At 39.7% G+C, this 14,533-nt stretch overlaps 1 protein-coding gene across 4 annotated transcripts in view; it reads right to left on the reverse strand.

Moving 5' to 3' along the window:
- The window catches only part of LOC134577544 (carcinoembryonic antigen-related cell adhesion molecule 19-like), a 411,821-nt gene that overhangs the window by 24,352 nt on the left and 372,936 nt on the right, over positions 1–14,533 (reverse strand). For 2 of the 4 annotated variants that reach the window (XM_063436327.1, XM_063436325.1), the window contains exons 1-2: positions 4,781–4,838; positions 2,725–2,807 (exon numbers count right to left, since the gene is read on the reverse strand). The exons of 1 other annotated variant lie outside the window; for it this stretch is intronic. In XM_063436327.1, the coding sequence (XP_063292397.1) occupies positions 2,725–2,770 (46 nt within the window). In that variant the 5' untranslated portion in view covers positions 2,771–2,807; positions 4,781–4,838. Of the gene's footprint in view, positions 1–2,724; positions 2,808–4,780; positions 4,842–14,533 lie in introns of those variants that run through there. One more of the 4 variants, XM_063436328.1, reaches the window with a different exon arrangement.

Genomic DNA, 14,533 nt, shown 5'->3' on the forward strand with positions numbered 1-14,533 from the left:
AATTTATTAAAAATGGGGGGGACCTAATGTCTTCCCCCGTCCCCACTCATTGCTGGCGGGTGGGGACCCAAATATAATAATGGTGGGGGGGACCTAATGTCCCCACCCATGAGCGGCGGGTGGGGATCCTAATTTTGTTAGTTTAGCGGAAGAAAGCATGAAGTGCTCCAAAATCTCCTGGTAGACGGCTGCATTGACCCCGGACTTAATGAAGCACAGTGGACCAACACCAGCAGATGACATGGCTCCCCAAATCAACACAGACTGTGGAAACTTCACACTGGACTTCAAGCATCTTGCAGTGTGTGCCTCTCCATTCTTCCTCCAGACTCCAGGGTCTTTGCTTTCCAAATGAGATGCAAAAGTTGCTCTCATCAGAAAAGAGGACTTTGGACCACTGAGCAACAGACCAGGTTTGTTTTTCTTTAGCACAGGTAAGACGCATCTGACGTTGTCTGTTGTTCAGGAGCGGCTTGACAAGAGGAATACGACATCTGAAGCCCATGTCTTTGTGTAATGGCTCTTGATACACTGACTCCAGCCTCAGTCCACTGCTTGTGAAAGTTCCCAACACTTTTGAATGGCCTTTTCCTGACAATCCTCATCCCTGCTGCTTGTGCACCTTTTTCTTCCACACATTTCCCTTCCACATAACTTTCTATTAATGTGCTTTGATACAGCACTTTGGGAACATCCAACTTCCTTCGCAATTACCTTTTGAGGCTTTCCCTCCTTATGGACGGCACGAACACCGCTTAACTTATCAATTCTAGCTTTATTATATGACCAGTGAATAATGGTAAATATAAACAAATGTATGCATAACATTTTGAATAACATAACTGAGATGGAAAATTTTCCCATGTTGCTCTTATCAGATTAGCTTTACAATCTTTACAATCTTCTTTTCAGTTCACAACACGCGATATTTAGCAAACTTTGACAATAGGCGAAGATTAAAGGAAAAAAAAGAATATATAGCACATAGTGAAGTACATTAACAATAATTGGATTTAACCCACAAAGATTGCACTCATGAGATGGTGTAGGGTAATGCGCCTTTAAGCCCACAATGGGCCCATTGTGGGCTTAAAGGCGCATTACCCTACACCATCTCGTGAGTGCAATCTTTGTGGGTTAAATCCAATTATTGTTAATGTACTTCACTATGTGCTATATATTCTTTTTTTTCTAGTTATTCAGCTGTATCCCATTTTTTGTCTATATCCATATCTATATTTGAGGTTCGTTTGGGGGAAACCTCTTGGGAAGCTGTATCCATCTTATACGCAGTTAAGTACCTCTGCATATTCCTACCATTGAGTTGGTTAGGTGTACTTGTGTATATATATTTTTGTGTGCATTTTTTCTTTTTCATACACGAAGATTAAAGGAAAAGCTGAATTGCTAAATTAATTTACCCACAATCAATCAGTCAGAAAAATCCCACAGAATGGCAAACTGCAAATATGATAGGCAGAAGAGAACAAAATGGAGGCACCCAATAAAAAAAAAAAAAAAATCATGATAGCAGAGTTTTACCCAATTCCAGATTTTTTTTAAATAAATGGCGCTATAATGGCTGGAAAAAGTAAAGATATTTTAGGGTTTAAAGATGTAATAAATTATGTAAGCTATGTTTTCTCCTGGAGTTGTTGAAACCTAGTACTTACACTGGGCAAAATACAAATACAATCAATCCTCAGAGGTCATTTTAGTAAACAAAACTGCAGGGGTTTTTTTTCTGACCACCAAGCATATTTAATTTTGTTTACTTCTATTACATAGACTCAGTCTCTTTGTCTCATAGTGTCTCAGAAGTAACTAATGCACCAAAGCAGACTTTTAAGCTCCAAAATGAAGTCCTGCCGTCTTATAATGGATTTTAATTCTTAATTTAGTGTTGCATGTGTCAAAGAGGTGGTCAATATATATTATACGATTTGCTTGGCATTTTATTTGGCAAAATAAATAAATCGGTCAGCACCTAAGTAGCTGTTTAGTAGATAGGGAGTGCGCTGGATTTTAATTTTTTAAAATATATAATACAATCGGCTTGGCATTTTAATAGCCAAAATAAATAAATAACATAAACCTCATATTATATTTTAACCTTAGATATTTTAATCTTCCCCTAAACTGTTTTCCTGTCTCTCCCACAAAGAGAAATGTCCCAAAAGACATTACCTGTCAGTGAGAGGAAACTGAACTAAACACATTTCCAGGAAATGGGCTATTGACCAATATTATATAAATTGCATTCACATTAGTTATAGATAAGCAGATGAGTTGAATAAAATGTGTATTTTGGTGCACACTGAAGATATGTTCATGACTCTGGTGGCAGAATTCTAGATACATTTTTTCGATCTAAGAAGCTGTTTCCTATTTCGAAATCAAGTCACCCACTTCATGAAGATGTAAAATTCTATTTATATTTATCTTCAAAAATCAGTAAGGTGTTGCAATGTATCATACTGAGAAAACTGAAGAGTTTTTAATATGATGAATCAATTTAATAATTAGATTTAATGATTGGACGATTTACTGTAAAAAAAAGTTAAGATAAGAAGGCTTATCCTTTTAATTGTTGGTCTCATTCCAATTCACACTGGGAGTATATTAAATTAAAACATAGCAAAATAAATGATAATCTGCATAATGTTTGCTTCTAACTAGAATTATTGAAGTGATACAGTTTGTTCAATATTAATTTAATATTACCTGTTATTGCGTACATCTCAGTAATTTTCTCTCCGTTATTGCACATGGTAAATGTTGTCTGTTTCAGCTGTGAAAGTGTATTGCTGGTAAACCAGACAGGAACTTGTCATTATTAACAAAGAATTTAACCATTACTCAAACGTGATCATTTAAGCTAAAGAAGGAAGTTCTGAGACATTCTATGAAAACCATTTACATTTTTGCAAAATGACCGTATTTGTAAAATATATGTTTTTTTTTTATCTGTTTGCAGATGTATGCTGTATTATATATATGATTTAAAAACATGAATTTCATAGATTCTATTCCTTATAAATTATTATACTTATCATTCTCAACTTTGCAGGAGATACGAAGCTAATATAAGCAGCTATTTGTTTTCACAACTGAACAGTGAATGGATTTGCTAACTTGACCTTTTAAAGTCATTACTGGACAAAATAAATGAAGTAGAGGACACGTCTATTAGTCTTATATCTACCTTTTTGATGATATTATATATTGGGATTATTGACAGAGTCCAATTCTTTAGTACATTATTTGTGAGAGCTATGTTTGTTATTTTATTATGTGTTTTATAATTTATCCAATTATTTTATAAACTTCATTGTCCCTTTGCCTGCCTCGTTTGTCAATCATGTTTCTTTTCAATGAATCCCTTTACCACGCAGAACATTTTATAAGAAATATGCATACAATTTATTTGAAATATGAGAAAAAAAAAACAATTGAGTGATGGATTCACCCTAAATATATAACCCTAACCATTTCTCTGAAAAAAAAAAAAAAACAGGAATATGAAGACTGAAAACAAGAAAGTGCTGTGGGATTTTTATAAAATCAATACAGTGTATACAATTATGTACAATATCACCCAGGTGGAAAAAAGTACATACCAATATCATACTAAAGTAGTCTGATCTTCAATACTTTAATGGGTAATATAACACTCAAATGATATCTTCATTACTTTAATTAGGCTTTAACAAGATAAAATAATATACCATAGTACAAAATGTAAAACATTTTAAATACGTGTAGCTAACACATTGCACTTACAAACAAAAATCAACGATAAACGTAAACAGTGCAATGTGGTCACTCGGACCCCTCCAGCAAAAACAACAATATAGTTCTCCCCAGTGGCTGGTGTCTCCAATTCACAGATAATCTTACACAAGCTGATGTAAAGTGTCCTTTTGTCTACAGATAAAGCCAAACAGCATGGTCAACAGACAATAACTCTGACCAGTTTAGTCTCTCACGACTTCCAGATGTTGTAAACTCCATCTCCCATAATACTCGTATAGCGATAATGCTGGCAAAGTATCAGGAGACATGTCCTTCACAACATCTGGAGAGCTGAACGTTGCCTTCTCCTGGGTTAGACCTTAGGTCAGCATATCATTGGAAGGCAAAGAAAAGGCGGAGGCACAGGTAGTTAGCTATGAAGTTAAGTAAAACTGAGAGCAAATAATGGATTTTAATTCTTAATTTAGTGTTGCATGTGTCGAAGAGGTGGTCAATATATATTATACGATCTGCTTGGCATTTTAATTGGCAAAATAAATAAATCGGTCAACACCTAAGTAGCTGTTTTGTCCTGATTTGGTTGAATATACCCCCAGATATTGTTGTGGATGGCATGATTGTTTTCCATTTTTAATTTTTTCTTATGTACCCTTTTCCCTGTTGTTACCAAGTTTAACAAATAAAAATGATTTGATAGAATTTTAGCTCTATTTATTCATAGAGATGCTCATTAGTCGTTTTACAGAGGCACTGATTTATTTTAAACAAGGTCTATTTAAAAATAAATGGGAACATGACAAGAGAAAAAAAGGGGACATAACGAAGAAATCAATGACACTCATTCACCAACAATAATAGAAAAGATGAAGAAAATACAACTTGCATTAGAGGATTTGCACGTCTCCCATGAGACCCACATCTTCTACAAATTCCTAATATTGATTAGTCTATGCTTCATTTTCTCACACAAATTAATACCAATGAAACTTACAATGACTAATTCACACAAATTGAAATTCCATACCTGTTGGTGGTAAAATCTGTACTTTATTTCCACGCAGTAAGCTCAATCAGAGTTTAATAAATAGACCAGTTTTGTCTGATGCAGCTTTCCATAATCATAATTGCACTTTTAATATTGTAACAGATATATATATATTTCCGCTCTGCTAATTTGTGGTTCAGTGGGATTGTGTAAATCTATGTAAACCCAATTCGTGTGAAACAATTCATTTTCCAAATGCCAAACTGTCTAAAAGTCAGCAAATATCAGGTGTTATAATAAATCATTTTGGATAATTTGTATTTTTAGATAAAGACAATTATCCCTATATCTCTGTGAGAATATATTTTCCCTTTTTTTTACAAGACGAAGTAACAGAAGTGGTGTTTAGACTAATAATGTATCCTTAAATAATGACAAAACAGAATGTCAAAATATTACAGTTAGGATGATTTCGAAATTATAATCGCATTGCATTTTTAAAACCGCTATGGCAATATTTGTCTGAAAAGAGGAACATACATAATACATTGTCTTGCGTAACTGTCATCCTTTAATTTCGTTATATATGTCCTAATGAAAAAAGAAAACAAGCATTGGCTTTTTTACTATTTAATCATGGCAGCATTTACTCATGGGTTAGCTCCTCCCCTTACAGCAGAAAGGACAGAAAATAGAACTCCGAAATGGTATAAATAGATCCACCCCCTCCCTAACAGGCAGTCTACACTATCTAAAATGTCATGGCTTGTTTCATTCACTCTGATCTCTGGAAGTTATGCCTTTTTCAAGGTTTTGATTTGATACTGCCATCCATTTGGTATTTAATTTATATTAGAGAAGGACATTATCTCCTGTTTTTTTAACATGATGGGCCTATAATTTCTAGACCGTGTCTTGGTTTTATGGAGGTTCTTTAGTTTTCTTTTATTATCCATAACGAGACGGGCGTCTTTTTCTTACAAGAGTTTGTCTTGTATTAGTCTAGCCTTGTTTCTTCTCTAGGTTTGGTTATCATGACCTTAATTCCTATCTGGCTCTATTTTTCTCCAGGATATTTTAGACATTGTAATGCCAGGGGGTTGCTGACCTAGCAGACTCTAGGGTAAATTAACTTGTCTGGACTCATCTTATGACAATATCCAATTGATTACTTGTTTGGCTTTTTAAAAGTCTTCTAAGGTTTATGCAGCTCAATAATGGTTTTTATAACTATTAGCTGTATTTGAACTCTGTCCCTCCCACTATAAATACTGCTTGGGTATTCCTCATGAGTAAAAGCTGCCACGATTGATCAGGAATAAGGAGCAATTTTCATACTTAATGTAAGTTTATTTTCCTGATCATGGGAGCATTACGTTCCCACCCAAATACTATAAGAGTTGTGAAGCTAGTAACAAAGATTGCCTGTTATGGAGGTGGAGGATCTAGTTATACCTATTTCAGAGTTATATTTCCTGTAATTTCTGCTGTAATGGGAGGAGCTAACCCATGACTAAATGCTGCCATGATTAATGATCAGGAAAAGAAAATTACAGTAAGTATTAAACATTTTCCTTAGTTATTAATAAATAGTTATTAATAAACAACATGTAACACATCTTAGTATAAAACAGTAGCAGGTAATTGAGCCTAAAACTTTGTGCAATATTCAATTAATTCCCCAACTTCAATTGTAAGGAAAAGAGACATAGATGTTATAAAATTAAACCTTCAATCCGGTTAATAAGAGCTGAAAATTCTATTCAACCAAACACAGCAAATAAAGAAAAGTAAAAAAGGAGTGAAAAATAGAAAAACAAACAAACAATAATTTTATATCATATGAAAGTTAGTCATGAGAGGAAATACAAAGCTACCTTGCTTTATTAAAGGAACAATCTGCATCACCAAAACAACTTTAGCTTAATGAAGCAATTTTGTGGTATAGATCATTCCCTTGGAGTCTCATTGGTCAATTCTCTGCCATTGCGAGGTTATACCAATTTTCTTTCTTTTTATGCATACCTATCCAGTTCACTTTGCAGAGCAGAAGATATGAAATTCTAAAGTCAACACACGGTGCTGTAAGATTCTATTGAAAATTAATCCATGTTTTTGTCAGAGCCAGGGTTGGTGTTGCTAGGCAAATACAAGTCCCATAATTTTTTCATTGTAGCCAATTATTGTGAGCATGATGATCATTGTGAGCACGATGATCATGAGGTGTTGTATCTGTATAAGCAGACCAAAAGTGATTTAACAGAGAACTGATTAGTGAGACTGCAGGGGCATAATCTATACATCGAAACTGCTTCATTAAGCTAAAATAGTTTGTGTGCTTCGAAAACATTAACTATCAACTATCAAAAAAGTCTTCAAACAACCAACTTAAAGAAAAGCTATGCTTATTCTGATGGCATACCTTGCAGAGTGAAACAAAACAAAAAAAAAACAAAAAAAACAACAGCAATGTGTTAACATGTTACGAGGCTCTTTTCCAATGTTGTTGTTACTTTCTACTAACCAACCGCTACTAGTTGACATACCTGATGTCATTGACGTTGGCAGGTGGATATTCCCTCCAATGGCGATTGGAGCAACTAAATGACCTCCATTTGTCTAAATATACATAGGGTTTAAGGAGAGAGCGCAGGTAACTTTTTATTTTCTTTGTGAGCAGCTAGTGTCTGTTTGCGACACCAAGATTAATATGGAGTTATCAGTTTTTTGCTGAAGTGCTTTATGTGTGAAGAGTGTATCATCAAATTTTACAGAAAGTTTTTAAAAACAAATTCATAAGTTAACCTTATTACACCCCCTGGCTGTAAATCAGAAAACCAGTCCTGTTACTTCTTGGTTTGCTTAGAGGAGCTAAACTCAAGAGGCAGGTCATTGCCCAGAGCACCTGTCTTGCAAAGACTTCTTATTGGAAATTCGATGATAGAAAGTCTGGTCAGGTTTTGAAAGGGAGGGCTTGTAACGCCTGTAGCTCTTGCAAGCTGTTTAACCCCTTAAGGACCAAACTTCTGGAATAAAAGGGAATCATGACATGTCACACATGTCATGTGTCCTTAAGGGGTTAAAGATATACCCCCAATAAAATAATATGTAAATAAATGCATTTATGCTTTCATTGCAGGTATATCTATTAAACAGTGATTTCTACATTTTGGGAATTAGAGCAGTGTAGTGTCCCTGTAAAGCTGTCCACACAGTAGATGCTAAAGGCTCTCATTGGATATGCTTCCAACAGGTTTTAAGTCCTGACTACCATGTGGTTGCTATGGTAACACTTTACACAGCATTTGTTTGTGTAATTTACCAGTGAGTGACTAATGTACAAGTACTTGGAATTTTTACAAGTAGACATTATTGGCAGCGAGCCACGAAAATATAGCCACAACTTTGGAAACCAGTCAGTATTTAGTAACCGCTACTAGCTAATAGCTCTTGTCAATACCAAAGGTTTGTGGCAGTTGTGACAGAGCTCCTGTACTCAAACCGAGTACCTCCGCTCTAGTCGCTTCCTACCTGGAATGCTTCAACCCCAGTTGCTGAGGCTTGACTGGGGTCTCTCTGGAGCTTTTCCACCTAACCAGGCTGCAGCTCTATTTCCAGGCAGGTATGGTCCCCTCTGCCTATTCCGCTACAGTTCTTCTTCCAGGCAGGTATCGTCCCCTCTGCCTATTCTGCTGCAGCCCTTCTTCCAGGCAGGCATTGTCCCATCTGCCTATTCCGCTTCAGCCCTTCTTCCATGCATGTATCCTCCCCTCTGCCTATTCCTTTGCAGAAAAGGGAAGGCTTTAAATTACCAAGATTAATGAGGATTTGTAAATCTTTCAGTTTTTAAGAGCTCAGGTTTATGCTATTATATTGAATTGTTTAACGCCTTAGTGACCAGACCTTTTTTCAATTTTCTTACCGTTAAAGGGGCTCTCCAGTGCCAGGAAAACAAACCGTTTTCCTGGCACTGCAGGTCCCCTCTCCCTCCCACCCCCCATCCCAAGTTGCTGAAGGGGTTAAAACCCCTTCAGTGACTTACCTGTATCTAGTGCCGATGTCCCTCGGCGCTGGGTCAGGGACCGCCCACGCTCCTCCCCCGCCGACATCATCCGGGGGAGACCTATTGCACATGTGCGGACGGCAGTGGCGGAGACCTAATTCGCTTGCCGCGCACACGCATTGGACCTCCCTATAAGAAAGCATTGAAAAATGCTTTCAATGCTTTCCTATGGGGATTTCAGTGACGCTGAAGGTCCTCACATAGCGTGAGGATGTCCAGCGACGCTATAGCACACTTTTCATGTGCTATAAGCACATGTCTAGTAGACAGTCACTAGAGGAGGAGTTAACCCTGCAAGGTAAATATTGCAGTTTATGAAAACTGCAATAATTACACTTGCAGGGTTAAGGGCACCCAGACCACTCCAATGGGCAGAAGTGGTCTGGGTGGAAAAAATAGTTATATGTGCCTTAAACTGGTTAAACACCTTTCCATAGGCACATATAAAAGTGGAGCGCTCAGGTGGTATACAAGATAATTTACTTACATATAGTATGGGAATAGTGTGCAATTTATATGCAAAAAAGAGAGAAAAAAAAAGAATTTACATAGTATAATACTGTAAAATAAAATTTTATAACATGACAGGAGGCTTCGTATTTGCTTAAGTCTCTCTTTACTAGAACTCCACAGCAGCACAGAAAACAACCAATCAGAAAAAAGTTAGGTACTATAAAACTCCCCTCCCCATGCATCATTTCCTCTTTCTTTGCTGCTCCGCACCAGTACAGGTCAGAGTACCTCTGCCTCCTGCTTAGTGTGTGGCTTTGGGTCTTTGTTCTTATTTTCAGTAATTTATTTTATATATTTTAGATTGCCCTTGTGGGATTTAATCTATGTCCAGTTGTTTATTTTGCCCTTGTTAGATGTATTCTTTTCTATTCTGTCATATATCCTCGTGGGATTTTATTCCTATATACTGGTATATATCTTTGTGGGTTCTTTTCCCAATATACTGTTATGTATCTGTGTGGGTTTTTTATCCCAATATACTGTTATATATATCTGTGTGGGTTTTTACTCCTATATACTGTTAGATATCTGTGTGGGTTTTTACTCCTATATACTGTTTTATATCTGTGTGGGTTTTTTACTCCTATATACTGTTTTTTTTTTTTTTATCTGTGTGGGTTTTTTACTCCAATGTACTGTTATATTTCCTTGTGGGGTTTTCTAATGCCTGTACTTCAGGCTTTTCACTGTATTTTCCCTTATTTGTGTATGTTTTGTGGGGGCTTTGGGGTCCTTGCTGTCTTTCCAACTTAGATTTGTGCCCAACCCCCTGTCCGTTTCACACTTCTTTGTATGCCTGCTTTCCCCGGTTATGTGCCCTTGCCTGGCGCTGTGCGTGCCGCTCGGGGGCTTCAGGAGGCTGGCTACTCCTGCCTCCTTCGGCCCCGAGCTCCGGGACCGCTGAGTTTTTCATCTCCGGCGGTCCCATGTGGTTTCCCGGTCGCGGGGGCACTCGCGTACGCAACACGAGTCCCCAGCGGCCGGATCTTCTTCCCCACGTGGCCGCGGCCGCCTCCGCCCGCGGACCGCGTGTGTCCGACCGGGTGGGGGAGAGTTCGACCGGGAGGGAGTGCGACCGCTCGCGGTCCCTCCCCCGTCGGTGCATTTTGTTGGAGGTCTGCCTCCACCAGCTCAGCGTCTTCCACTGCACGTTGGTGTTTGCTTTGGGGGACCTAATGCAGCCTTGAGCTGACCCCTTCTACATGGGACTTTTATTTGACACTTACCATGAGTTCTTCTATATCCAGGTGTATGTATGTGTGGGTGTATGTATTTGTATATATATGTAGATATGTGTGTGTGTATGATTGTTGTGATATGGGTTTATATGATATATTTTCTGGATTGTAGTACTTCCTATAGTCAGTATCCATTTTATGCTCTGTCTGTGTCACAGACCTTATTTTACCACTGGCTCCTTACTTCATACCCTTACTTCCAGTGGGAACCTGTGCCCTGCATACATATCTACTGTATCAGGGGCCTACGTCTGACCCCCTTTTCGCATGGTACACCAGACCCTATTATGACAAACAGTTTGCTGCGCGTTTTGCTGCCAGTGTATGATGCATGGGGAGGGGAGTTTTATAGTACCTAACTTTTTTCTGATTGGTTGTTTTCTGTGCTGCTGTGGAGTTCTAGTAAAGAGAGACTTAAGCAAATACTCGCCTCCTGTCATTAATAAAATTAAGATTATAGGTACACTAAAGCTAGCATAATCTACAATTTCCAGTTACTCGTAAATAAATGGGTTCAACTCACATAGATTAGAGCCTATATAAGGACAGGCTCAAATCATACTCGTTTCTGTGCCGTCTGGTGGCACTCTACCCTTTGGTTGTACAGGAGTTGGTCCTTATGGGAAGAAGCATAAAAATAGAACACTTTTTGGTGAAGTATAGTGTTGTCGCAAACCCAAAATTTTCGGTTCGCGAACGGCGAACGCGAACTTCCGCAAATGTTCGCGAACGGGCGAACCGCGCGAACCGCCATTGACTTCAATGGGCAGGCGAATTTTAAAACCAACAGGGACTCTTTCTGGCCACAAAAGTGATGGAAAAGTTGTTTCAAGGGGACTAACACCTGGACTGTGGCATGCCGGAGGGGGATCCATGGCACAACTCCCATGGAAAATTACACAGTTGATGCAGAGTCTGCTTTTAATCCATAAAGGGCAGAAATCACCTAACATTGACACCTGTCCTCAAAGCCCCTGATACACACTGACACAGAGCAGAATAGAGACTGTTCCCCGTCCTCAGAGACCATGATACACACTGACACAGAGCAGAATAGAGACTGTTACCCCTACATAGGGTCACTTGGCAGATATGGCGGGGTCGTGGGAGGGGGAGGATGACTTTCACCTCTTCCCCTGTTAGATTCCCGTTGTGCTGTGACATCACCCTTATACGCTGTGTAAAGCATACTATTTAATTTGATCAGCATGGCCACTTGAGTTTTTATAGTTTTCACGCTGCTTGTTTATATATGGTTCACAAAAATCAAACAAACGATAAAGTAAACATGTAAAGATTCAGAATATTCTTTCAAACCCTTAAACATTGTGTGTACGTATTTTTTGTCTTAAGTTTGTGGCTTTAAAGAGGTTCACGTTGTTTCTATGATGTGCATAACATGTTCTTGTAAATGTTTGTTAAATTTTTCCTGGAATTGTAATTTTGGAATCTGAATAAAGATAGTCAAATCCCTGATACACACTGACACAGAGCAGAATAGGGACTGTTCCCCCTACATAGGGTCACTTTGCAGATATGGATTGACACCTATCCTAATGATCCCTGATACACACTGACACAGAGCAGAATAGAGACTGTTCCCCCTACATAGGGTCACTTGGCAGATATGGATTGACACCTATCCTAATGATCCCTGATACACACTGACACAGAGCAGAATAGGGACTATTCCCCCTACATAGGGTCACTTGGCAGATATGGATTGCCACCTGTCCTCAAAACCCCTGATACACACTGACACAGAGAAGAATAGGGAATGTTCCTCCTACATAGGGTCACTTGGCAGATATGGATTGACACCTGTCCTCAAAACCCCTGATACACACTGACACAGAGCAGAATAGAGACCGGGGGTCTAGTAGCGTGGACACCAAGCACAGGTTGTTCTCCTTCAGCCTTTTTATACGAGGGTCCCTCAACAGGCACGACAGCATGAAAGACCCCATTCGCACAAGGTTGGATGCCGAGCTACTCATTTCCCGTTCCTCCTCCTCACACAGAGCAGAATAGGGACTGTTCCCCCTACATAGGGTCACTTGGCAGATATGGATTGACACCTGTCCTCAAAACCCCTGATACACACTGACACAGAGCAGAATAGGGACTGTTCCTCCTACATAGGGTCACTTGGCAGATATGGATTGACACCTGTCCTCAAAACCCCTGATACACACTGACACAGAGCAGAATAGGGACTGTTCCCCCTACATAGGGTCACTTGCCAGATATGGATTGACACCTGTCCTCAAAGCCCCTGATACACACTGACACAGAGCAGAATAGAGACTGTTCCCTGTCCACAGAGACCATAATACACACTGACACAGAGCAGAATAGAGACTGTTCCCCGTCCACAGAGACCATGATACACACTGACACAGAGCAGAATAGAGACTGTTCCCCCTACATAGGGTCACTTGGCAGGTATGGATTGACACCTGTCCTCAAAGCCCCTGATACACACTGACACAGAGCAGAATAGAGACTGTTCCCTGTCCACAGAGACCATGATACACACTGACACAGAGCAGAATAGAGACTGTTCCCCATCCACAGAGACCATGATACACACTGACAAAGAGCAGAATAGGGACTGTTCCCCCTACATAGGGTCACTTGGCAGGTATGGATTGACACATGTCCTCAAAGCCCATGATACACACTGGGGGGAGCTACTGTCCTCCCCAACCCCTGCGCGGTGGGTGGGGGCCATAAATCACAATGGGGGGGCCTACTTTCCTCCCCCCAGCCCCCATCCCTGCGCGGTGGGTGGGGGGCATAAATCACAATGGGACGGACCTACTGATAGGAGTGGAGTATTGTTCATATCAGTTTAATACCTTCCGCGTCTCCTATCAGTGGACGTGTTTATGGCAGCCATTTTAGGAACCGCACACCTGGGACCCGAGCAAGGTCACCTCGTTCAAGCTGCTCTGGTTCCTTGATGAGCCAGCTGCCCGTGAGTTAACATGTCCCGTGGAGAAGCACTCTGTCCTGTAAAGCCTCACCACAAAAAAATTTAATAATTAACAGCACTCGGAGTGGTGAGTTTAGTAAATGTTCATATCAGTTTAATACCTTCCGCGTCTCCAATCAGTGGACATGTATATGGCAGCCATTTTAGGAACCGCACACCTGGGACCCGAGCAAGGTCACCTCTTCAACAGGCGACATGATTTGGCCCTGTAAAACTATCCTGGATATTCTCTACAATTTCTATGGATATGGCATTGATTTATGTAACAGGGAGATGGAAGAAGATGCTTGGTCGGTCCTCTTACTTGAAATTTGGGGCACTGCGCGGGCAAGCTAATGTGCCACCAGATAGGAGTGGTGAGTTTAGTATTGTTCATATCAGTTTAATACCTTCCGCGTCTCCTATCAGTGGACGTGTATATGGCAGCCATTTTAGGAACCGCACACCTGGGACCCGAGCAAGGTCACCTCTTTCAACAGGCGACATGATTTGGCCCTGTAACACTATCCTGGATATTCTCTACAATTTCTATGGATATGGCATTGATTTATGTAACAGGGAGATGGAAGAAGATGCTTGGTCGGTCCTCTTACTTGAAATTTGGGGCACTGCGCGGGCAAGCTAATGTGCCACCAGATAGGAGTGGTGAGTTTAGTATTGTTCATATCAGTTTAATACCTTCCGTGTCTCCTACCAGTGGACGTGTATATGGCAGCGATTTTTAATTGTTGAATCACCTCCCCTTTTTAGGCCAAGGTGGGAAGATGCTTAGACCACTGGTATATTGGTGCCATCTTGGAGGATTTTTTTTTGGTTTGTTTTTTGAAGCCACAGTGCTGCACCAGTGGGCCTAAAAATTAGGCATGTACACATGCCTGAAAAATTTGGTATTGTTGCAGCCGTTGCTGTAGCAGCGGCCAGAAAAATTGATGTTTGTTTCACAGGCAGAAAGTGCCCTAAAACATGGCGGCTTGAACCCT

The sequence above is a fragment of the Pelobates fuscus genome, chromosome 11 (assembly GCF_036172605.1).
Source record: "Pelobates fuscus isolate aPelFus1 chromosome 11, aPelFus1.pri, whole genome shotgun sequence".
Classification (NCBI taxonomy): Eukaryota; Metazoa; Chordata; class Amphibia; order Anura; family Pelobatidae; genus Pelobates; species Pelobates fuscus.